The sequence below is a fragment of the Cavia porcellus genome, unplaced genomic scaffold (assembly GCF_034190915.1).
Source record: "Cavia porcellus strain 051 isolate PalLab524CR breed Dunkin Hartley unplaced genomic scaffold, mCavPor4.1 scaffold_24, whole genome shotgun sequence".
NCBI classification, from domain to species: Eukaryota; Metazoa; Chordata; class Mammalia; order Rodentia; family Caviidae; genus Cavia; species Cavia porcellus.
This window is the reverse complement of record NW_026947507.1, coordinates 31469865-31496094: the sequence shown is the minus strand read 5'-3', so window position 1 is coordinate 31496094 and position 26230 is coordinate 31469865. Positions and strand designations below refer to the sequence as shown.

General features: G+C 38.1%; 2 protein-coding genes across 9 annotated transcripts; one reads left to right on the top strand and one right to left on the bottom strand.

The window, feature by feature from the left end:
• Positions 1–19489, bottom strand: Npy1r (neuropeptide Y receptor Y1). Of its 2 annotated transcripts, none has more exons than XM_063234816.1 (3): positions 19358–19489; positions 1819–2663; positions 1–1713 (listed from the first exon to the last, which is right to left on the bottom strand). In XM_063234816.1, exons 2-3 carry the CDS (start codon positions 2515–2517, stop codon positions 1261–1263), a joined length of 1152 nt encoding a protein of 383 aa, XP_063090886.1. In that variant the 5' UTR covers positions 2518–2663; positions 19358–19489; the 3' UTR covers positions 1–1260. The 2 variants fall into 2 exon arrangements, with proteins under 2 accessions (XP_063090886.1, XP_003479697.4); XM_003479649.5 differs by lacking the exon at positions 19358–19489 and adding an exon at positions 8161–8518.
• On the top strand, positions 18929–25971 carry Npy5r (neuropeptide Y receptor Y5). Of its 7 annotated transcripts, none has more exons than XM_005008002.4 (4): positions 18929–19066; positions 20713–20752; positions 22315–22434; positions 24327–25971. In XM_005008002.4, exons 3-4 carry the CDS (start codon positions 22426–22428, stop codon positions 25674–25676), a joined length of 1359 nt encoding a protein of 452 aa, XP_005008059.1. In that variant the 5' UTR covers positions 18929–19066; positions 20713–20752; positions 22315–22425; the 3' UTR covers positions 25677–25971. The 7 variants fall into 7 exon arrangements, with proteins under 7 accessions (XP_005008059.1, XP_005008058.1, XP_063090581.1 ...); XM_005008001.4 differs by having other exon boundaries at positions 24324–25971; XM_023561398.2 differs by lacking the exon at positions 18929–19066 and adding an exon at positions 19318–20017 and having other exon boundaries at positions 24324–25971.
• The last annotated feature ends 259 nt before the right edge of the window (positions 25972–26230 follow it).

The following is a 26230-nucleotide window of genomic DNA, read 5'->3' as shown; positions in this document are numbered from 1 at the left end:
GAAAAAGCAAAAACAACTTTTTAATGAAGAAAGTGCTTGCCCTTCTGAAATCAAACACATTTAATACTTTGTATAGTACATTCAAGATGTGTCTTGTTCTTTAAAATGTCTTTTCTCAAAAACATTAGGCTCAATCATGATTACAAGATACATGAAATTAAGTATATTCACATAGCACAATTTCTCAGTACTCTATATAGTGCATGGTTTATAAAATTCCACAAGTCACACAGTTTATACAAAGTAACATGAGCTACAGGACGTTTTTAGGTATTTATGCCTGCTAGCTGCAGTGAACATTTTTTAAAACACTGTCCCTTGGTATTGTTTGCTTTGAAAGATGGTCAGTGAAAGTGAAAAATAATTTCCTAAGGTAGGCACTCCAGTAAAGGAAATACATTTTGCATTTCTACATATTGTAAAGCTGAAAACGCCTTTCAAAGTACATGGTGGTGTGAGAAAGCTTGACAAACACTGAACAGTCTGTAAAGGCTGGGAAACTTCTTGACTGTCAATTCAGATGAATATACTTCCTTTGCAGCAGGTCTACTTCATTTGCTAAACTAATTACTCTGAAATGCTTTGGTTGTCAGGTTTCAAAATAGTCTGGAAATCAGGGAACTGACTTCCCACTTCATTCTTTAGGTAGTCTAATTCCCCACATTATTCACAACTGAGAAGTATTTTTATACATTTGTATCTTAAATGACACCCAATTAGAAGAAAATCAAGTCCTATATTAACAATAGGAAAAAAAAAAGGAAAACCATTCTGGAAAATCTTCAGACTCTCTTTGAGTTCTATACTCTTACTGTAGCATTTTCATGCCATCAATTCTACAACAGACTAAAATGGTGCCTCTCATTAATGAGGGTGGCCTAATGTAATGACACACGAATCTAATCAAGATGGCCCAGTGTAATGTGAGTTTAAGGGGGCTAGTGCTTCTGAAGTCAGTTTACAGTAATACTCCCAAGAAATTTCTTTCATATAAATACAGTCTCAAAGTCTTTATGTTATATGCATAATTTCATAAAAAGCACTTCAAGGAAATCTGGTTAAAACTATTGCCAGAAGATTCCAAACCCCACACATTTTGTTCCAAATATAATAATGACAACTATGACAAAAGCAGTGAAAGGCAAGACAAGAAACTCCTGGTCTTTCTCAAATGATTTCAATCCATTCCATGGGAGAACAGTTGACAAAAATATGGCAGGGTGTACTTGCTTTTAAAGAGACTATGTGCTCCAAGCACTTTCAGATTTTCTCATTCTCAACACAGCTGATTTTTTTAAATGCAAGTGGGCTTGCTTGCTTCAAAGAAGTCTTTGACACATCCGTGTGCATGGTCGACATGGCTATTGTCTCATAGTCATCATCCCGAGATCGGAAATCACAGAAGTTAAAGAAGAACTGCAGGTCTCTCTGAAAGTTTTTGTTCAGGAATCCATAAAATATGGGGTTGACACAAGTGGATATCATTGCCGTGAGGTGGCACAGCAGGAACAAGAGATTGTGGTTGCACGTGGCAATGATCTGGTGATTCCAATCGAACACAGTGTTAAAGATGGTAAGAGGCAGCCAGCAGACCGCAAAGGCTACCACAATGGACAGCAGCATGATGTTGATTCTTTTGCTTTCACTGGACCTGTACTTACTGTCTCTCATCTTGTCCATCATGTTGTTTCTCCTTTTTAAGCGAATGTAGATCTATATATAAAAAGAAAATGTATTCAAATAGAACCGCTTGTTTAATGAGGGATTCTGCAGAAAGAAGGTAAACAGGCAAATAATAGGGAGACAAGGTTTTCTTACCTTAAAGTAGCATATGAATATAAAGCAGAGTGGACCAAAGTATTGCAGCACCAAGAGAAGAGTAGTGTAGGACAACCGGTGGGAATCCGACGGGAACTGATCAAAGCAGACCAACTTGTCTTTGAATGCATCCAGCGTTACATTTTGGAACGGCTCGTCAGTCAGCACTTGATAGATCATGAAGGGCAGAGAGGAAGCCACAGCAAGAACCCAAATGACAGCAATACCTATGTAAGCGTGTCTGTTATTTGGTCTCCACCCTCGCGGGTTGATGATCAGCTGATGTCGTTCCACAGCAATGAGAACCAGAGAGAAAATGGACACGGTGATCGAAACGCACTGCACAAAAGGATTCAGCTTGCACATGATCTCACCAAAGATCCAGTGGTCCATTAGTGTGTAGACAAATGTGAAGGGGAGACACATGATGGCAACGAGCAAGTCTGAGAAGGACAGGTTCACGATCAGGATGTTGGTGACATTTCTCATCTCCTTTTGTTTTAAGATGATTAAGATCAAAGCCAGGTTTCCAGAGACCCCAAGAATGATCACGGCTCCATAAGCGAGAGCTAAGGTAAATATCACAGCCAACGGCAGATGACAATCATCATTTTCAAATGCAAAAAATGAGGGCTTCTCCTCTGACAAGTTATAGTGAACTGAATGGTTTTCAAGCTGAGAAAATGACGTTGAATTCATTTTGATCGGTTTTGTTGTAATAGATTAGACAAATGCACAATATGCTTCTTCAAAGCATTTTAACTGTTCGGGTTATCCTTCTTTCCCTTATTGGAATCCATTTACCACAATTACTCTGCGTTCTTCATCCACATGAACTGAATAACCTATAAAGAAAAAATGACCAATTCTGTTACTAATTTTACTAAGGGCAGTCAAAATAAATTTTGATGTGTAGAACTCTTTAAGTGAAGACACTGAAGTCAGTAAATAAAATATAATCTTGTAAATGTCTTTTTAAAATGGAAGAATCATGCAAACATTTTGAATTTTAAACCTCCTGAAGTATTTTCAATTAGATTTGATGACACATCCAGTTTCAGTGACCTATGCTTTAGTACAGTGTGCATGAATGTCTCACACCTTCCAAAATCTTACACAGACAGCACATCAGGACAATCTTAAATAGTATACAAATGTGAGTGTGTAACAACTTAATGCACAGATAATAGTATAAAACATAAAAAACAAAGCAAAATAATAACATATACATAATTTTTCATTAAACTATGTAAATCGTAAAATAAAGTAGAAGTCAAGTTGTAAGAATAACTCACCGTATAGTGGAATGTTTTTTTAACACAGACATTATTTAGCACAAGTATATTCAAAGGGAGAATTCGGGAAAAATGTCAGAAAAACTTTGCCATAGAAGGGAATGTGGGAAGATAAAGTTAGTGTTTTATCTAACAAATATTTAGAATGGTAGAGATATTGTCCCCATATTTTAATATGTGGTCTTTGGAATGTGTGATTCTGGCTTAGAATATTATGTTGAACCATACGAGGTAGAAGTAGAACCAAAAGATACACATTATTTAAGAAAATCACATCATTATGAGAAACAGAAGTTTAATTAAATGGAATTGTCTACGAAAGTAGCAAGAGATCTACCATAGGGAAGTTGAAGAAATCTCACACAGTGTAGGGTCCTTTAAAAGACTCCAGGACTTTTTTTTATTAACTTGTCCAATGCATTCAAAAGATTTTTAAGAGCCTTAGAGATATCTTTCCTTCCCACAAAACTATATCTAATGCAAGGGTATATATTTCAGTTGTAATTTTGACTTACAACATTTTGTGACAAATACTTCTGTCTTAAGAGCAAGATGTATCACAGACAATAGCCTTATTGATATTAAAAGCTTCTCTTTAAAATTTTCTGTTTTCTAGATTACTAAACAGATATATGAGATGTGATTTCTTAGGCTAATTAAGAGACTATCATGGCTGTGTTAAGAAACTGAATTGCATTTCTTTCTTCCTTATGCGAGAACAATAAAGAAAATTGTGTAAGTTTACCTCCACTGAAAAGAAAATAACAAATTTAGTAAAGACAAAAATGCATTTGCCTTCTAAGTGATTCTTCTAATAAACCATTCTCTTAGTGTTTTTACTTTCTAGAATATGGGATGTTTTCTGTTTTAAATCTGCACTTTGGCCTCATAAAACTGAAAAACAATAAAATAAAAGTTATTTTAACAGGCAAAACAAAAGTATTCAGGGATGGTAATGGAATCATTTCAAGTGGAAACATCATTAGAAATAGGGTTCCCTCTTCCTCTTTGGAACAGCCTGGAAAGACAGCCTCACAGTAATGGTGTAATCCCACATCCTCTTAGGAATTCAAAAGGCAGAGAGAACGATCAGGTAATGACAGTTCGGGTAAGAAAACAAACTTTGAAACAGTGGGTAATGATTTTTATTTTAGTTTTGTTATAGTCCCGAGGACTGAACTCAATTAGGACCTTCACACTGAGTTACACTCCTCAACCTTTTTTATTTCTTATTTTGAGACATGCCCCGACAGGACTCACACTTGGGTGTACCCACCCTCAGCTTCCCAAAGTGCTAGGCTACAGGCGTGTGCCATCATGCCTGGCACTGTAACAGGTAATAATTTTAAAGTTTTTTTGAAATCCCTTGTTCTCTAGGCAATTAAGAAAAGTATCGTATTTCATACTGAAATTACTACAAAGATGTTTAACATTACTTATTAGTTATGAGTTTTTCCTCATTTGTGCTAATAGTAGGACAGTAACAGTGTATGCAGTGTATGCCCTCATTATCTTATGGCTCCTCGCAGCTGCCTGTCAACAAGTTTACCGGGCAAATGAGAGCGCTGGTTTGAGACACATGTAGTATATATTATTGTCCTTCCTTATCCTGACACTTAAACATCTTTATGTTATGTCTTCTTTCCACTCTGCACTCTTACAGCCCCAATGTGAAGACTGTCCCAGCAGGCTGATTTACTCAAGTCTACCAAGTATAACTGTATTTACACTTCATTTCTCCCTGCCCTATCCATCCCTCAAAGCACCACTTGGTTAGTAGAATTTTTAATTGGCTCCCATCCAATGTCTTTAAGGTAGGCACTGTTCATACTTCATAGTACACTGATAATATTAGATTTAGAATAAAAAGATGTCAAGGACAGAGTAGATGCATGGTTGGAATAATAAGCTCTTGTTTAAATTAATCTTAACATCAATAGCTGAATTCTATCACAGAGTTTTTAAATACAACGTGAATGTTTATTACATTAGTCATTCTATGAGGCCAGGGAGATAAGAAAAAAATAGTACTTTGTGTTAGAAAGGCGAACTGTTTCTAAAAGATCATTCATTTCTCCAGTACGTATTTATTTAACACCTATTTTGTGACGGTCTTTGCTTTAGTAAAGAGAACCGTGACCTTTGTATTGTGTTTCTGGTATTGTGGGCAGAGAAAGCCAAGAAACAGAAAGTGAAAGATACAGTGACAATAAGTTCTATGGACAACAAGCAAGCAGGGAAGGAAGCCTGGCATTGTTGGGAATTGCAAGGTACTACTGGGTAAGAAGAGGCCTCTGACAGTCTAAGAAGACAACGTATTAGTTAAGACCTAAAGAGTAGTGAGTGAAGAAGTCACATGGATATTTCCATATGGAAAGGCATATGGATTGCAACCAGCATGGAAAGAACAACTATAAAATCCCAGACTGGAGTATACCTGATTTGCAAAGCAGCAAGGAAGAAGAAGAAGGAGTGCAGGAGAAATTAACAGGAAGTTAATTGGGAAGGCTAACTCGGCAGCACAGACTGTGCAGATTTTATTTTAATGGGATGCTCTGCCTCTGACCTCGAAGAAATGCCACTGGAGAGGCTTTGGCAAAGGCATAAAGTTCTACAACTTTTGCTTTAAAATTATTAGTCTAGCTGCTTTCTCCAACACATTTAAGAAAGCAAAGAGAATAAATAGAGAGATTCATTAGCAGGCAGTGCAGAAATCCAGGTAGAAGATAATGTGGGCACAGAGCAAGGGTTTTACAGTGCAAAGGAAAAAAAACAAGTTTTATATCCACAGATTTATTTTCACCAGTATAGACATTCATCAAAACACCTGATAAATTATTTCACTACATGGGCTACGAAGACAGAATTCTTACAGATAAATTGAGTTAAGTATACTGAGACTGTGGTACCTTTGAAGTTATATTTGATAGACGTGTCTTACAAGGCATAGTGGTATTCCCACTAAGTAGAAGTCAACATAACTGTACAGAAAATGCAACCTTTAGTTTTTAAAATATATTTCCAGGCTTCTTTGGTTAAGTGCAGGCTTGGTAGTCATTCTAGTCGGCTAAAATAGTTTAACATTAGATAAAATATATTTTTCAATTGATCTTAGTATAACTTCAATGAAGAATACTTGTTACAAAATAACAGTGGTAATAGACTTTACATACCTTATGTTGGCAAAAGAAAACAGTTTGGTATTTACTATTCCAATATATACCTGTAAAATAAACTCTACAAGTACAGGCATTACAGAAATTTAATACTATAAAATTTTAGTATAGCTGTCATATACACAGACAAAATATTACATGCAGCATCGTTGGGGGAAATCTTATCCTTCGGTTCAATAAGAATTCTGGGCCTTCTTTCCTTACAGTGCTCTTCCTGTCTGAAAAGACAGCTCTCTGGCCATACATTGCTGCGACATTAATTTTTTTCAAATACTGTAAGACTGTTGGCTTCTTTAGTTTTGGAAGACACTTGTGAGTATTGTTACACACAACTTCTCAAAGTTACTGTTAGCTTACCTAAAGGAGTTATGTAATTCTCTGTTCCTTCCCTGCCCAGGGGAAGGGTATGTCCAATAGACAGCTGCCTTAAGACAATAAGGAAAGACCAACACGGAAAAACCATCGTTGGGCTTTAGCGATGGTGTGGAAAGGGGCCAACAGCTTTCTGGTCTAGCTCTTGGTTCACCAGGAAACCTGAGGAGGGCCTTGGTAAGGTTCTCCAGCTCCAGTCCTGACAGGCAAGCTCTGCACTTGACCAGATCAGGGAAGTTACATTTTCCCTAGGATCCAGGTGGACACAGAGAATCACTGAGAAGAGACAGCGAGAGACAGGCACAGACAGACAGACAGAAAGAGACAGAGACAGGGAGAGAGGGAGAGGGACAGATGGACAGACAGAGAGAGACAGAGAAGGAAAGAAGGATGGAAAGAAATATCCCCCTCCTCTATGTTTTTTCCATTCTCTAAGACTCCGAGAGTTACCAAAGAATGAAATGAGATTATTCGATTATAATTCCGTTCCTGCCCATCTTACTCTACTGTGAATTACCCGGATCTCTTCTATTCCTCATCCCCTATCCATACATGTGCAACCGTCCATCTCTCAGAAAACGTGCCTATTGGAGATGACAAGACACTGGCAAAACTGCAAACGCCACACCAACCCCAAATAAGCAAGCACCCAAAGTCAATTCACTGGCTTTAGCCCAACAGCTCTTTAAAACATGCACATCTCTCCATTCTACCCGGGGATCAACGGACACCGTGATGAACCTCGTTCTTCGGGAGTCCAGCCCTACATTCCCAATGCAGCGCGATCCATCATTAACCGTTCCAAAAGAAGCTAAAGAGTTCGAGGATTAAAACTCCGCGAAACAGGAGCTGAGAGCTTGAGTATCTGCCAGGGCGCGGGGACAGACTCGAAGTGCCCAGCGCACGCAGGGGGATCTGGGCTCAAACCCAGCCTAGACAAGTGGGGTAAGGTTTCCGCGCCCCGGGGCCGGCCCGCACCTCCACCCCCGGGGCCAGCGCCCGAGGGCCGCGAGGCAGCGGCGAGGGCGGACGCTCGCCCATGCCGCCCACCCTTCCCAGCGCGCCCCTGCCCTCCACTCCAGGAAAACTCCGGCTCCAGAAAAATGTAAAATAAAGGCGCGGCGCGGGAAGCTCGAGGGGCGCACCTCCCAGTCCCCCAGGCGGAAGGGAGCGGTGGCAGGGGACCTGGAGCCCCCTGCGGGGACCCTCGGCAGCGGTGCGCGGGGGCGCGCGGACTCCGGGAAGGCTCTGCTCGCCGCGCCGCCGCCCGCTCCCCAGCGCGGGACCCGCAGCTGCCCGCAGGTCTGGCGCGTCCGACACCTGCCAGCCCATCTGGGGCACCGGGCACCTGGCCACCCCGCACTGGGGCGAGGCAGAGGGCCGGCTCCAGCCCCAACTCAGTTTCAGTCACCTGCATCCTTTCCCTTCCTCTTATCCATCGCCTCGGCGACGAGAGATTTCCTAAAAGTCCCTTTAAAAAGCGTAAACTTGAAACTCACCTCCTTCCGAATTCTTCTCTTTGGCTCGTGGGTTAAAGCGGGAAAGGTGTCCAGCCAGGGAGCAGGCGGGGCGGCAAAGATCCGCTGCAGTTTCCCCTGTTCCAACCCTAAAGATTGGTGTAGATAGGAAGAGACGCCCCCTTAAAGCCGAACTCCACCTCATCCTGGGATCACATGACGGCGCCCCGGGAGCACCCGAGCTCCTCACCCCGGCCTCCCCCGGGAGTCACCACGAGGGCGCGTGGCCTCGGAATTGTGGAGAGAAAAGCAGCTCAACCTAAACCATGCACCGTGACAGGACGCGCCACGCGGAGGAAAGTGAGCTTTCATCCCCAGAGTCCTGGACTCCGAGGAGGCGACGCGATTTCACAGGGCGTTAAAAAAAAGTCAGTGCCACTGTGCTTGGTTGTCTGCAGGTCAGTGCCACCTTGTGGCCGAAGTCATTTTCGGCGGAAACCTCCGGCCTAAACCTAACTCAAGAATGAAAGGAATGGTTATTTGGGGGAAGGGGAAATCTGTAATTCCCGGCAATGACGCCAGGAGTTTTTTGGCTTTCCTTTGTGACCCTTAACTATTTCTCACGCAGGTACGGAGAAGTTAATTTTATTTTTTTTAATTTATAAGTGAACAAAAAAGCCACAGTGGCGACTCTTTGTTGACAGAGCCTGGCCTTCAAGCCCTCGTCTGAATCCACTGAGAAAATACAGTGAGTCATTTGTCTCTAGCATCTATCTGCTCTTTATAGTTTTTTAGGAGAACAGAATGAAGAGAACATGTCTCTGATGTTCATACCTAAGAGTCCATGCAATTTCCTTTGTGCTTAACCTATTAAAGTACGTAATATTGTTTAAAAAAAAGGGGGGTTCACGGAGAAGGCATTTGTGGTTCAAACCCATCATGGTGTCCAGTGCCTTAAAATGATTCTGGTTGATCTCAGATGGTTCAGGTTCTAGTCTACTTTGAAAACTCAAAGTTGTGCAATAAACTCACTCCCCACCCCCCAGTGATTTGCTAATGTGGATGTGTAGAACTTCTTCCAAATCAAACTGTCAAAATAAGGTTTCCTAATAAATATACGGGCACTACCTAAAATAAGCATAAAGATTTTATTACAAAACAACTCCAATCACCTTGTGCCTTCAAAGTAAAAACAAAGTAAAATTCTGAAACATACAAAGTCACTTGGATTTCAGTGAAAATTTTTTTCTTCTTCTGCTTGTTAGCATGAAAAATCATTAAAGCTCAATAAAACATTATTAACTTATATAAAGGGTGATATATAATGATCTTTTTCTCAGAAAATTTTCTAAAATGTTTGTCACATGACATGTTTTATACAGTTGGCAAAGGGTTATGATGAGGAACTGCATACTATACTATGCATACTGTATACTATGAGTAGGTAATAATGGATATGAATATGCACTTTAAACTTCACTGATAAAGTAAAATGCAGATCTCCACTGATATCATTTGTGCATGTGTGCACATACATGTATATGTACTCATACACATAAAGGTTAAAACATTAAGCACAATTTAAGAATTTCAATTCTTGTGAATATCGGTAATTTATTCATTTATGTTTATTATGTTTCTACTAATTCTGTCTACTCCGTGTTGGTGGAAGGAAATTTTCCCTAGGTGTTGACCATCACATTGGTTAGTTTTAGCCTCCTGCAATAATTATAAATGAAATAATTTAATTCTGTATTGAGAACATATTTTTATGTAAATTTTGTGTCATATCAGCAAATATTGTGGATTTGAGACTATAATTTACACTTAGATACTTTATGTTCTGTATTTGCCAGGAATTTTAATGCATATACATCTGTAATAAGGCCTGCACTGATGTGACCATCACATTTCACTATTTTATTAAATCAGTTTTTATGCTATATTCCCTCAAAAGCAAATCTATTAAGCTACATTCTTGAGATACTAACATCGCATACAATCTTTGAAGGATCACGAGTCGCAAAGACATTTTTTCTGTCAAATCTTGCAGTACAAAGAGAAGTTCTGACACGCTCATCCATAACAGAAGTATAAAATTTTTCAGGACAATATCATTCTAAGGACTCTTTCCAGGGTGTAAACTACAAAAATTAGGGATGGTGCAGTGACCAAATACAAGATAAGATCTCTTATGAAATTTCATAGGAAGCTTGAAATAAGCAAAGTAATCCGAGTACCTCAGAAGAGATATGTTAAATTTTAAAATCATTTATTTTTCTACTCTTATATGTTTGCATTTGAGAATCAGATTAGATAAAATCTCATCTTTGCTAGGGACAGAGAATATTCTGGAATCCTGTGTGCTTCTTACTGAAATTTCGTACCAGCCTGACATATAAACTATGACTGAAATAACTAAACTATTGACCTCCCTCATGTTCTCTTGTGCAATAGTCTTGCCCCATGATTTAAACTGAAGGGTAGGATTGACTCATTAAATTCAAGCTCATCTTAGTTTAATCATTTAAATAATGGAACATTTTCCTAGTCAGAGTCAGCCTTTAAACTTTATGACTCAATTATTGTTTAGGTAAAAGTGTGTCCCTGTGCTTGCTACTGGAATTTAGACACTGTAATTACTTTATTAATCTCCTAATGAATTTCTGCTGTAAGGGCTATAGCTCATGAAATACTACTCCTCCCTGGTAGGGGTAAATTATCAATACAGAAAATCTTGGTAGGCAGTAAGCTCCACATAAAATGTGAAATGCACATGATACTGGCAATGAAGGAATCCTCTGGGGTAAAACTATGAAGCACACTCCTTAAGCAGTTCCCTGTGGTATGAATTAATTATGGGCTAAAATTTTCTTGCTTCTTGTGACTTACCTTCTGAATTTACAACATTGAAGAATGTAAATGCAACGTTTTATGAAATAAAATTGCTTTTTTGAGTTAAATGCTTTCAGTAAATCAATGGCATGCCATCAGCTATAATGAACCTCAAAGTTACAGTATTAAGGTAATTAAGATATGTTTATTTTAAGTAGGAATTTTAGAACCAATGAATAGGGCCAATAAATAGCTTTGATAAAATTTGATCAGAGATAGTAGATAAATCTTGAAGCAGCCTATGAGTCCATGAACAGAAAAACTGATAAAGAAATGTGGTATATATACATAATGGAATACTACTCTACCATAAGTAAAATAAATTTTAATCATTTGTAAGAAAATGGATGCACCTTGAGACCATAATGTTAAGTGAAATAAACCAGACGCACAAGCTTAAATATCTCCTGGTTTCTCTTGCATGAGAAATCCAAATTATAAATAAAAAGCAAAATAAAAGACAGATAATAAGAAATAGGGAGATTTTTCTCATTGGGAAGAGGATAAAGAGATGGAGGGAGAGGAGACAAAAGGGAAGGAAAGGGATGAACAAAGGAATTAAGATGTGTAAATAAAGAGTATAATCATTTTATTCAATTATTTTTTGAAAGAATTAACCATCAGAAAGAAATGACAATTAATTTAGCAAAGTTGTAATTATACAAGTATCTAGACAAGCAATTCAGTTCTCTCATGTGTAGAAATCAGTACTCTCTGTGGATTTGCTCTTGATTTGAAATGAGAATGCACTTCAATAAAGTTTTTATTTGGTTACTTAGAGTACATATTTAGGGCACTTTTCTAACCCTGTCAAAATAATAACTCTAGAAAGGTAAGGTATTAAAATTATTTAGTAACTACTCAAACTTTCTCTGCAGAATGCATATTGTTAGACAACCTTTAGGCATTGAACAAGAGTGTATGGTGCAATTAAAAGCTTTGCCTTCTTACTATTACTGTTTTAATAATAATAATAATAATAATAATAATAATAACAACAGCCTGTGTACCTCCCATGAAAGAAAGTGGATGCAAAGCCAGTGTGGATTCCTTCCCTAACTTTCATACCCCTGGTTTTGGCAGTGGATTCCCTAACCAGAGTCTGGGTCAACCTCACCTGCTGAGATTTCGCAGAAACGCCTCAAATACCATTGGACAGAGTCAAGCCAAGAGACAGCGAATGAATAGCTGGTGAGAAGGGGAAGTATGACCGACATCAGCAGGAACTTCTCTCACCTAGGACAAACATCCATAATTGTTTGTCTTTCCTGGACCCCTCCCTGAGGTCTCTGATTCTTATTAGACTTCTTTATAACACAGTGCTTCAAAATCAAATATTAGCAGAACAGACTTGGCCTAAGGTATAAAACTATGATAGCACAATGTTTCCTCAAGAGAGGAAAACGATTCTTTATGCACACCTAAATAATACAAAACCTGAAACAGATACAGGTGATGAAGAGTCCCTGATTACCATTTTGCTAAGGTAAATACCTTCTCTTTATTCCTTTGTTTGTGACATAACCATTGCTTTTCTTTCCCCAGATGCAAATAAATCTAGAAAGTACTCAAATTTCCAAAGATGCCTGTAGAATAATCTGATTCCTTTGAATTCAGGATATCACTTAGCTACCTCTCCCCAGGCACAGTATGTTGATGTAAACAATGCAACTGCACAGATTAGACATTCAAAACAAAACTCTGGGGATCAGTGACTCTCCTTTTCTAAATTATTTTGAAATATCCCACCTCTCTCCCAGCCTGCTACTTCATACCTACAGTTTCCACCGAGTCTTTTTTTTTCTTTTAACAGAGGAGCAAAGGCCAACATCAATTCCTTCCCTAACTCTCATATTCCCAGATTTGGCAGTGGATCTGTTAAACAGCTGTTTTAGTCCCCAGACTGTGAGTCAAGCAAGTCTGCTAAAAATTTCCCAGCAACATCCCAAATACCATGGGACAGGGTCAAGCCATTGCCCTGTGCTCTCCAGAGTCCAAGACCCACACAATTCATCAAATGATGAACATAAAAGCTCTGAGTTGTATTCCATTAAGTCTTGCTGTGGTTTGCCTGAAAACCATAAACTAACTATAAACACACATTTGTTTACTGATTTAGTCTATTTTTTTTTTGCTTGGTTTTAAAATAAAAGTAAAAATTAAATTCTCCATTTCTTTCTCATAGTGGCTCCCTTACCCATGTCAAATCTTCTCTAGCTGTCTTCTCTTTCCTGACTGATCTCACCTCAGATAAGCTGCATTTACTTTTCTCTCACTTTCTCCTGTAACATGGCCCAGCTGAAACTGATTCTGTCCAGGATTCTTACAAACAAAGAGAGTGGACACAAGTCACAGTTAATTATGCTTATTCTTTATGTCTCAGTAGACCCTTTTCATCGTCCTCCCTTCCTGGCATCTTATTTTCCTTTGACTTCATGAGCTCCACACTTGAGGATTTTCCTCATTGGATATTCCTTGGTATTCTTTTGAGGGATCTACTACTCTCCACCTATTCTCAGGTATTTTTTTGTCTAGGATCCTAATATCTAATGGGGTTAAAGATAGCCTCTCTGTAGTACCCTGAACTGGTTCCCCAATTGTTCCTTTATATCATGCTAGGCCCAGCAGGTCCACACCTGGCAACACTAACTGAAATTCTGGACATCAAATTGCTTTAAAATAGTCAAATAATTTTAGTCATTTTGAACCTATCTACTTTACACATACTGAAAAACTCCACTGAAACTCTGCTAGTCATAGATAAGACAATTTCTGCAGCTATAAAGGTACCAAACCACTGCTGTCTCTTAGAGCTCTCTGATCCTGACACTGCCTACTTTGCTGCTAAGTGATGTTACCTAGATGTATAAAGACCTCTCTCCATTTCTCCTCTCTCAAGAGTTCCCTTGTCTCAACCCCTTCTGAGTGGTAAGCTGACCCTACTCTCTCTAGAATGTCTTCTAGGGGACACTACCTCTGTCATGCAACCATTCCAAGTACCACTCAAATGAAGTTTGTGTTCCTTGACAAACTCCGACTGGAACTTCCTAGAGAACCTAATCTTGATTGTGTCCTTTTAAAATCTTTGCCCTTCGTATCTCCAAAATGCTATGAAAAGTCTAGGTTTTCTTGGCAAGTGGTTTGTTTGTTCATTTGTTTTAGCTCATACATGTTCTCTCAATCATCATTACCATTTTTGTCCTTCAAACAAGAACTCAAGAGTCATCCCAAGCACTCCCTTCTCTCATATCCTCAAATCCAGCTGGTAATAGAGTTCCACAATTGCTTCTACTGAGTATCTCTCACATGTGTTCTGTCACCTCCACTGAACTCTTTCACCTCTACTCATATTTCTATAGAGCCCCTGCCAGCAACTTGTTCACAGCTATCGAGTAGTTTTCTCTCCAGCCTAAGTTGTCTAGTTGATCTCTATCTAGATCCTTCAGGAACAGTGCAGACATTCTCTGCGTTAGTCCTTGAGTTAATCTGAACCATTTGCTCTTTTCTGAGTGCGTCGCTTCCCTTCATTCCCCACATCTTACTAGCCCATTCCCTTCATCTGGCTTTTCACTCTTACCTACCTGTCAAGTTCAATTCAAGCACCTCCTCAACTGTGAAGACCTCTCTTATGTCTTTTCATCTATCCACTCTCCTCACAGGCTGCTTCATTCTTATTTATATCTCTGCAAACTCTAAGTTTACTTCTAATGTAGAGATTATCATAGTGTAATATTATAATTGTTTAATTACACAGATCAGTTGCACTGCGACTTCTTGAAAACAATGACCATCATTTTCATCTCTTTAAACTTAGAGCCTAGGACCTATCAGAAAATACTGAGGAAGTTTTGTTGAAAGATGTAAAAACTAGCAAGAGTTTAGGATTAAAAGAGATTCTGAATGTCATAAGTCAAATTCACTTCTTAATTTCTGACATTTGCAGTTGTGATGGGTCATTATCATCTTATACACATACATTTTATGTGTATTTCTTACTACTATGATCCCGAGTCTTACTATATTTTTGGCTTTTCTTACATTAAGTTCAAAGTTGAATAATGAACCTCACCACCTCCAAAAATGTTTATAGCAACACTGGAGGAAATATAATTTTTTACTACTTCCTAGATAACATATTTTTATAAGGTGAATTACATGGGAGAAAGATAAGAGTAAGAATATGGTAGCATGGATTTTGGAAGAGCATTCAAACATACTAATTTTTGATTATGGGCTTGTGCTTTGAACAACTCTCTAGATATTCTTTTCAAAGCCTATTCAAAACCATACCAAATAAATAAATGGATAAATACTTTCCCTTCTACTTTTACTTAAATACAGTAAAGCTATATTTAGACCTAAGAACACATTTAAAATACTAATCATGAAAATTAGACTGCAAAAGGAAAAACTTTAAAAACATCAATGTTTTAAGAGAAGTTTTGATCTGCAAAGGGAATCAATTATGTGACCTGCAATGGATTTTCATGATAAAACAACGTGTCTCCAAAGGAATCTATGTTGTCCCCTTTTATGTGTTTTGAACTACAAAATTTTATTGTTTTAACAAAATTAGATAAAGAATAATTTGTACGTAAATATCCACCATGGTTTGAAAAGAAGTCAAATATGATTGTATAACTATTGTAGAAAAGATAATGTATCAGATAAAAATGAAAACTTTTAGCAGTACTATTTTGTTCCTTTTCTTTTCCTGTTTGTCCAATATGGGAGACAAACATCTTTGACTATCAAGTTTTTCTCAAGATATGAAATGATTACTTTTCTACATAACTTTAATATGTGCATGTTAATAATAAATTCATCAATATTCAGAATTTAAAGGGGGGCTCTGGATCTGCTGTTAAAACATGTTCTTTCATAGACCAAGGAGATGAAGATTAAAAGATCAAGTGCCTTGTCTAGAGTCATACTACTAAGACGGGATAAAATCTGCCAGCTACTAGGTGTTTTGAGTATCTATTACACAAATATGCATGCAAAGTGTGACCATTTAATTTTACACATGTATCTCATATGTAAGTCTATATGCATTTTCAATGTAGAATGTAAGATTTAAAATGAGTTGTATATTTGCTCTGGAGATAAGTCACTATTTTGCACTTAATGGTTTAATTGTAAGAATATCATGGAAAAAAGTATTACTTAAGGGGCTCTATGTTCATTAGAAGAAACCAATAATGTATTTATAGTGCCTGCTTAGGTTCTCTAAATTATCACTAACTTACTTGAGAAAATGATTCAATGCACACAAAATTCTTGGCTAACATATAAAGAAAAGTTCATATTCCATAAAAAATAAATGTGTGCATTTTATAATAATACATTACTCATTTTTAAGTGCTAAACATTGGTTTTTACGAAAAAACTATTGGTAGTCCAAAGAAATTAATCAAACAAGGGACACCACAAAAATACTTTGATAACATGCAGAAATGATGTTTTTTATATCTTTTATGAGTTTAAGTTTACCATGATACAAAAACAGATACAAATATTTATCCTTAATGGATACAACAAAAATTTTTTGAGAAAAAAATGCATCTAGATGCTGTTCTCTCCAGTTTATTTACTTCCACCTACCCTAGAACTAATATATCAGAATTACATGTCATTTGAGATTGTATCAAAGTACTTTAGTGACTGTCCTCGACAAATGGTAGCTATTACTGAAATGGAACAATAATCTTGCCAAAACAACAGACATGTTCCTCAGCAAAGTGTTACCCCAGGCATGATTGTTCAATAATTTGTTTTAAGAGTCTCAAGTGATCCATAACTTTCACCTTTACAGACAGACAAGCTTTATTTCATAACTGACAACAAATCATGAAAATTGGGATATAGCCAGTTTAATTTTGTAACATGCACAAAATCCGACTTAATTTCCCAAATGAGCACTTTATAAATACCAAGTAGGAAAAATAATAAAGCAGAGGTGGACATTACTATTTCTGTTCCCAGAGGTAGTACACCCCTTGCTTGAATGTTACTCTATTACATGGCAACAAAATTATTCGTTTATGTGCTATAGAAATGATGATCAGTCTTGAAATCCTTTGGAGAAACTTGAAGGTAAAATCACATTTATATTTACATCTTTTCTTGGTGAACACATTGTTATTTTCAAATCAGCCATTTCTTCAAAATATAGGATTCTTAGTCATTTGTTCACTCATTATAACCTTAATACTATCTGTCATAGTGTGTGTTTAGAGAAAAATCCTGAGTCCTTTTCTTTGGCCTAACAGGTTTGTAGGTGTGGCAGAAAGAGAAAATGGGTAAGTTAAATGGAATTTCCATCTCACTGATGTGTGGGCCTTTTATTTTTCAATAATAAAAAGAGTCTAAAGGTTCATGTCTTCAAAAGAAAATTCAAATATGTGGAAAATAAAAGCAATTATCTTGTGTTTTTAATATGCACTAGTGTGTACTGTAGACTTTTTTGAATGATGGTTATAACGTGTGTTGTTAGGAAGTGTATTCTGTAACTGTGCAAATGACAAAAACATGGATGTCAATGTGGCAACCTGCAGAACATTAACTGCACAGAAGCACAAGTTAAGAAAGTCCAGGATCAAGCACTTGTTTTCTCCGTTTTATTCCTTCTTGACACCGCCACCCCACTTTCCCCCACTGCAGAATCCAATGGGCCAGCTCAGATGCAGATTTTGTAAAGTAATTGTGAAAAAAAAAATGTTTCAGAAACAAAATGTAAAAGGATACAATGGAAAATGTATTTTCTTGAGGTATGTAGAAATTCTGGGATAATCCTCTGGATATTGGAATGATGTGACTGTCCTCATAAGGGGTGTACTACCTCTGGGAACAGAAATAGTAATCTACACAGATTCCAGGGTATCAGATGCTAAATCAATAGGATAGGGGCCCAAAAACTGTCCCCTGAGTTCTTGGGTAATAGCTAGCAATTGCTGACTCAGAAATTTGATTTACAAACCAATAGTTCCCCTGGGATAAATCAGATTACCAGTGCCCTGGGATTACACTCCTCAGTCTATGCATGCCTGCCACACAGTATTGTCCAGTTTTATAGATGACAGGAAACGCATACTTTGATCCACAGCGTGGGTGTCCAGCGACCCTTGGGGCCTCTCCCAAGTTCCCCTTCTCTCCAGAAGCCCAGAGGGTCTGCTGACTAATAACTGACTAAAGCTAAGGCAGAGCTGCATAATTAGAAAAAAAAAACAAAAACAAAAAAAAAAACAGAAATTTGGAAAACATTAGGGATAAGCAGCACGTGGGAGAGGAACAGAACAACAGGATTTAGTTTGCTTGCTTTTGTTTGGTGTGCATGGTGAACATCATTACCAACGACTCTCTTTTCACCCCAGGTCTTCGTGTTAGTGAGTTCAGTCTTGGGAAGAGCTGCGTCTTTTTCAGCCCCCCTTTGGGTGGGGAGGGCTCCAGGCCACCAGACCACTTGCGCTACTCCTCCTTGGTTGGGAATATGGCCCCAGCAGCACATCACCCCTGACTCCTGGGGTGCCCCGCACGTTCCAGGTCCTTCCTACCTAGCTTCCTCCCTCACTTCCAGAGGGCACAGGGAAAGCTGGGATTTGTTCAGTTTTGCTTGCTCCCCACCCACCCGGACAAAAGGTCAACCTGGGCCTCCAGCTTCTTTCTGCAAGTCTAAGCCTTAGAATCACTCCCACGCCCACAGAGTTCATTACCACCCGCCAGACCCGCAAAAGTCTCCGCCAAGTTAATTGGGTCCTGGAACCCTAAGCCAAAGTGCCGGGGCAACACCCTGCTGATTCACTCGAGAGCCCGCAAACAGCGGAGTGCGAACCGGGTCGAACCGGGATCCCGGTTCCGGGAGAGGCGGGAGCGGAGCAGGCGCCTCGGAGCAGGGTCTCGGGGGTCCCTGGGGCGGTCACGTGTTACCGAGGCGCCTCTAAAACCCTGGCGCTCCTCCCATCGCCACCGCCAGGTCCTGCTCCTGCCGCAGCTGCCGCCGCCGGGTGCAGAAGCGACCGCGCTCGGCTGCGTTCCCGGAGCCCCGCGCCCCGAGGTACAGCTCCAGGCCGTCTGCACCCGCGCGGGCGCCTGGCGTGGCACCGAGGGGCCGGCGGTCCTGGGCGGGCAGCGGGTCCGCGTGGGGCCGGGAGCTCGCCGCGGGTCCTGGTCCCGGAGCGCTGGGGGCTTCCAGGGGTGGGGTGCGGTGGGGGAGCCCAGGGCGCGGCGGGAGAATCGGGGCGAGCGAGGCTGGCGGAGCAGGCAGCGTCATGCGGGGAAGGAGAGCGGGGAACGGGTCGGGCCGGGTTCTTCCGTGCGGGGCAGGTCCTTTCGGTCCCCAACTCACCCGAGGCGCAGTGGACAGGCGCCGAACTCGGAGCACAGCGGCCCTAGCCTCCTCGGGAGGGGTAAGGGGGTGCACAAAGCGGTCCCCCAGCTGGGCGAGCCCTGGTGCAGCCCTGGTGCAAGCAGAGGCGGGGGACAACAGCCGTGGGGTGCCCAGGCCAGTGCCCAGCCCCAGCCGAGCTCTGGCGGGGTCCACATGCGGCCCGCGGCTGCAACCCTCGTCCTGCAGCAGCCACGCTGTCCCGCAGCTGTCCTGAGCCCCGGAGGCAGCTGCGCCCCAGGTTCGCGCTGCTAGACTCGGGGCGGCCTCCTGTGCCAACGCGAGCAGTAAACATCCATCCAGCCATTCACCTCACATTCCAAAGAGGGAATCCAGTCTCCAGGTGTATAGGCAGGACGTCGTGTTAGCTCCAAGCCAAGAAGCTTTTGCCAGCGTCCACAGAAGTAGGCTAAGGCTAATTGGGAAGCTGAATACAATCTTAAATTTCAGATTTCTCTAGAGGAGAAAACTCTGCTGTTAGACTTGCAAAAGGAGGATGGTGCGTGCTTGCATGTCTGTCCGCTCAGCAAAGCTGTAATTATCATCCAATTTTGCCGAATTTTAGCTTTTATTACGGGAATATTTGGGATCATGGCATATTGCCGTATTTCAAGATCACAGGTAACAGGCAATAGTTGATATTTTATCATTGTCAGAAGCGGGGGGGAAAAGCATATTTTAATCTTTTATGTGACATTCTTTGTGAGAATAATGTGCATTTTTATAAGGCAGAAAATCATCTTAACAAAGAAACCTTATTTAAATGCATAAATCAGTCTTTCAATATCTTTGAGTTCTCTGTAGTAGTACCTCTTTTTATTCTCTTTACCTTAAAAAAAAGCTTACTCAGTTTTCGTTCCATTTCTTATAAATCATCAAGTATAGATGACTTATAAGAAAGTTAGTGACTTTATTAATCAGACGTTGCTTTATCAAAGTTGCCACAGTGCAAACATATTTTTTTCTACTTTTGTATTTAGAAAATTAAAATTCAATATTTCAGCCAAGGATTTTGAGGGAGCAAGATGTAACTGTCTGCAAACATATAGGAAAAGTTTCACACAGTCCGATCTGTACCAGATTTCTTTTTGAAGTAATATTTCTTTATTTCATGGTGAAGTCTGTCTCTCTGGTTATATTTCACAGTATCTGTAGTAATTATATGTGAAATAAAGTTTAGAGATCGCATTGTTTTTATTATATGTAAAATATGCTATAAAATTGCATAAGAATTGCAAAGAATGCACGACATTCTTTGTAGCACTTGTTGAAAAGCAGAGTTATTGCAGTAATTCATTACTGTTTATTTTATGTAGGTTTACTTATTGTGTCTTTCAGGGAAAAGGAAGTAAAGTGGTAAGTACAAGGAAAGAAATCTTTTGTGATTAATTTATTTATATGATTTAAAAGTAGCTCTTCTACCTTCTTTCAACTTTAAAAGAGACAACTTAAACTTTATGAAACAAAATTGCTTTGATATTTAAATTATTCTTTGACTACAAGGAGATGATTTTAAAGACACTAATTAACATGTGCACTGCTGCTCCCAATTGTGATATGGGTTATTTAGCTGTGAGAAGAAATATTCATTGTAACGAGATTCACAGAATACTCATTTTGGGCAGAATACTAGACAAGGTGTTATATGTGGTTATATTTCTATGGTAGGTGAAGGAGATGAGGTTAAGACAGGAGAAATTTGATTACATAATCATGCCAATATAAAGTGAACAAATAAATACTTCATGAATAAACGAATGCTAGAAGACAGAAAAAAACAGTAAGATAATTTACTTTAATGGGTAATTACATAAGTATCCTTTATATCTAGCAGCAGTGCAAACATATATTGCAGTGAAAAGAATATATAACTGATAGTTATAAGAATGTCATTCATTCACCACTCATTTTGGAACTGTTTTATCTCAGAAAGTCTAGAGTTACTCTTCGTGTGACCTTGAATTAATCCCTTCTAGAATATTCCCTGCAGAAGAGTCAGTAGGAGCAGTCATTTGTCTGCCCACCGAGCAGAGCATCTAGTACATCAGGCAGCCAATAAACGCTTGCAGAATAAAAAGAGAACAACCAATCTTAGCTCTCATTAATGAAAGCAGCCATCCTTTTAAAATTATAGAGAAATTATGTACTTGCTTAAAATACTTAAATAAACTATTACCCTTGTTTTTCCCCCCAGTGTACAATGAATAGTCAGAATTGCATTTCTGTCATCTACTCACTAAGGGCTGAGTGGTTTTTATAACCTAATGAATTCAATATTTTATGTTCATGTATTTAAAAGAGTTTTAGTAACAGACTATATAAGATGATGCACTTTCAATTAAATGTATTTTGCAATTTTAATTTAATGTTTGTTATGTGATAGCCTTCATTAATAAAGAGACAACCTAAAAAGCTAAAATGCTTAATTATAATTATTGATAGGTATCTTTATTTCATTTTGGGCCCATTTAAAACTCTTAATTTCAGTGGGGAGATTATATATAATACATAGATATTATATATATATATATATATATGGCCATGTATATATTTTATACTGTAACCTGGATATTCTTTTGATGATTCATTACTGTTACTTTATGGCTGAGAAAATTAAACTACTTTTCTAAAGTGATTATTCAGAAATACTTACTTAGCATCCACTATGCATAACATAGTTTGTTAAGCTATTCAGTACCATGAAAGTAATTAAGAGTTTTATCTCTAAGATTTGATCCCATAGTCTGGAAATAATCTGGATTTTAGGCTCACTTCTATAACCAAACATTATGCTGTGATTTTCCTGTCTTCAAAACAATGCAGAAAGCAATTTTATCATAAATGAGTGTTATATTCTAAGAGATCACAGACTGTCGTAGGAGAAGTTATATAACTTCCCTCTTTTCCTTGCTTTGTAGAAGACAAGGCAAACAACAATTACAGACCTACTACAAAGTTAGGAGAAAAGGATTAACTCAAGGAATCGGGTCAAAAGAACATTGAAGCAGGAACACAGTTACAAATAGCCTATGCACATTGTAAGTATAAATAGGATCATGAACAAGCTAGACAGATCCAGGGGTCATCAGAACTCAGGAAATTAGGCAGAAATACCAACCAAAGCTGCTTTCACTAGACACTCACTGACCTATCCAGGGGAGGTTCTGGGAAGCTGTTGCCTTGCCATCTGGAGATAAGATGATTCAGGAGGGCCTATGAGTCACTGTTGTACCAGGAACCTTTTATTCTCTAAAGGCAATGCCCATGTAAATTGTTGGGTAGGGTCTAGGGCTAAATGAATATGAACTTGGGCTTTTAAATAAATTTATCTTTACTGGGATGTACTTAGCTTCTGAAAGTAATTCCAGCAATATGAAATCAGTGGTAGAAATTGTGAAAAGCTTTCAGTTTTCTCATAGCACAGTGATATGTCGTATCCTATATAAAACCTAAAGTTAAAGTTATCTATAATAATTTATGAATGTGTACAGTAGGATTTCCTATTTGGAAAATTGTTGGGCCAGAACCTACAAATTCCTCAAAAATTGAAGATAAGCTTACTGTTAATTTAAATATGCACACCTTTTTGTAGTTTTAAGTATAATTTTCAATTATAGAAATAATTAGATAACCATATATTGACTTATTAAAAAATGTTTTTTCATATATGTATCAAGATTTCTATAAAAATGTATACTTGTGACAACTTGCTGCCTTGAATGTTCTGAAGGAAATTCTTATTAAAAATAGAAATGCTAATTTTTATTAAAAGGAAAAACATTTTTGTCTCAATATGTTAGAGGTAATTTAGTACTTCATTAGGCAGTACCATAAAATATGTAATATGGAGAGATAAGTAATACCATTATAATGTGACATTAATTTCATTTTAAGTAAAAAGAAACTTAGTATAGGGTATTGATTTAGAATAATTTTACATTTAGCTTCAAAATACAATATTTTTCTTAATGAAGATCCATGGAATCTTTCTTAAACTGATAACTACATGTAATTTTTAAATTAAAGGGCAAACAGTTAAACTTTATGTTTTAAAAGGATCAACAGTAGTCTGTCTTTGGTTGCCCTAATTCGTGATAATCTAGCATATCTCAAAGTATTGAGATTGATCATTGAATGAGTTTATTATCCGGCATTGTATTCACATAATGACTGTATAGCTTGATAAGTATTTATTTAATGCCCACTATATACATCTAGTTTCTGAGATAGGGTCCTATACTAAAGAAGCGTAAATTTGAGCACAACCCAAACCAGGTCATATTTAGGTTGCTAGATTTTTGTTTTAATTTTCATTTTCCTCTAAATATTTACCTGGTGCCTGCAGTGGTAAAGTTATCATGCCATGCATTATGATGGATGCCATGGGGTAAAAAACAGTTACAGAAGGGAGCATTGTAAGATTGCAATGTAGGACAGATTAAGGCATGCAACATCAGACAGTTACAATCACAGTATCTGGGGAGTTCTAAGAAGGATATCACATCCTTTGGTAGATTGAGAAATACTTCAGGTGAATTTTAAATTAGCCCTTATAAGTGTCATATAAGAAAAAAAATAACTTTTAAGGAAAGACCATATAATGATACCATGTACCAGGTATCTTAGCCACAGAGTAATAGTACTGTAATGAACTACTATAAATGATGTATTTTAAAGTTCTTACCTATATTTGCTTTTTAATTTTCTTACATTATTTCTTTAGCACAAATGAACACAGTATAGAACAGATGATAGTCTTCAATTTCTAATAATTACTACCCACTGAATTCGTACTGCCTTTGGAATCAAGTAAACCTTCTTAGGGAATGAATAAGATAATGGTAATATATCATACAACTTAGTTTCCTCCTGAATGGATTGAGTTATAGTAGTTTCAAGTTGCTAATGAGTGTCTTTTTATTCCAAGCAGGTCTCTAAGATGGATTTGGAGCTCAAGGAATATTATAACAAGACACTTGCCACAGAAAATAATACTACTACCACTCGGAACTCGGATTTCCCAGTCTGGGATGACTATCGAAGCAGTGTAGATGACTTACAGTACTTTCTCATTGGGCTATATACATTTGTAAGTCTTCTTGGTTTTATGGGAAATCTACTTATTTTAATGGCTCTCATAAAAAAGCGTAATCAGAAGACTACAGTCAACTTTCTCATAGGAAATTTAGCCTTCTCTGATATCTTGGTTGTGCTGTTTTGCTCACCGTTCACACTAACCTCTGTCTTGTTGGATCAGTGGATGTTTGGCAAGGTCATGTGCCATATTATGCCTTTCCTTCAATGTGTGTCCGTACTGGTTTCAACTTTAATTTTAATATCAATTGCCATTGTCAGGTACCATATGATAAAACATCCTATCTCTAACAATTTAACTGCCAACCATGGCTATTTCCTTATAGCTACTGTTTGGACATTAGGTTTTGCAATTTGTTCCCCTCTTCCAGTGTTTCACAGTCTTGTGGAACTTCAGGAAACATTTGGTTCAGCGTTGCTGAGCAGCAGGTATTTATGTGTTGAGTCATGGCCATCTGATTCATACAGAATTGCTTTTACTATTTCTTTATTGCTAGTTCAGTATATTCTTCCCTTAGTTTGTCTAACTGTAAGTCATACAAGTGTTTGCAGGAGTATCAGCTGCGGATTGTCCAACAAAGAAAACAGACTGGAAGAAAATGAGATGATCAACTTAACTCTTCATCCATCCAAAAAGAGTGGAAATCAGGTGAAACTCTCCAAAACCCATAAGTGGAGTTACTCTTTCATCAGAAAACATAGAAGGAGATATAGCAAGAAGACTGCCTGTGTGTTGCCTGCTCCAGCGAGACCGTCTCTAGAGAACCAGTCAAGGACACTTCCAGAAAACTTTGGCTCTGTGAGAAGTCAAATCTCTTCTTCTAGTAAGTTCATACCAGGGGTCCCAACTTGCTTCGAGATAAAACCTGAGGACAATTCGGATGCTCATGAAATGAGAGTAAAACGCTCCATCACAAGAATAAAAAAGAGATCTCGAAGTGTCTTCTACAGACTGACTATACTCATATTAGTATTTGCTGTTAGTTGGATGCCACTACACCTTTTTCATGTGGTAACGGATTTCAATGATAACCTTATTTCAAATAGACATTTCAAGTTGGTATATTGCATTTGTCATTTGTTAGGTATGATGTCCTGTTGTCTCAATCCAATTCTGTATGGGTTTCTTAATAATGGAATCAAAGCTGACTTAATGTCCCTTATACACTGTCTTCATTTGTCATAATTCTCACTATTTACCAAAGAAAGAGCAAATACTGAGATCGTCTAACAGTCATGATAATGATGTACATATCACAAACAAATTTTGTTGACATACGGAACCTAATTTATGTGATAGAACTCTGTATTTGAGTGTTTTCGTAATACCTGGAAGGTAATTTTAATGTGTTTTAACTTGATTTATTTATTTGTACAGAGTCAATGCCAATCCAACTTGTAATTTCATCTTCCAAATTTCATGTTACCTGTAAATAAATGAATGGAATTTTTTGTTTAAAATAAAAAGTATGTCTAGCCAATTCACTATTTTTGTCTGGAAAATATAAGAACCAAAAAAATTTCCTAAAGCATATTTAATTTAAAATTTGAAGAATTTCTCATATCTATCTTCATTTCTGTTCCCCAGCCTTTTAATATTTAGTTTGTGAAAATGGAGGAAATAATATGTTAATAAAGTAATAACTAATTGATAGATGTATGTACAAATCATGATTATAATTTTAAATGCTGAATATAGCTTTAGAATTCATACAGAAAAAATTATCTAAAATTTTGAAA

Bases quoted from the DNA above. Each gene is read 5' to 3' on its own strand.
- Npy1r (XM_063234816.1), bottom strand. From the start codon at position 2,517: ATGAATTCAACGTCATTTTCTCAGCTTGAAAACCATTCAGTTCACTAT. The intron at 1,714-1,818 runs GTAAGAAAACCT...TTTTATATATAG, and splicing joins TATTCATATGCTACTTTAAG to ATCTACATTCGCTTAAAAAG.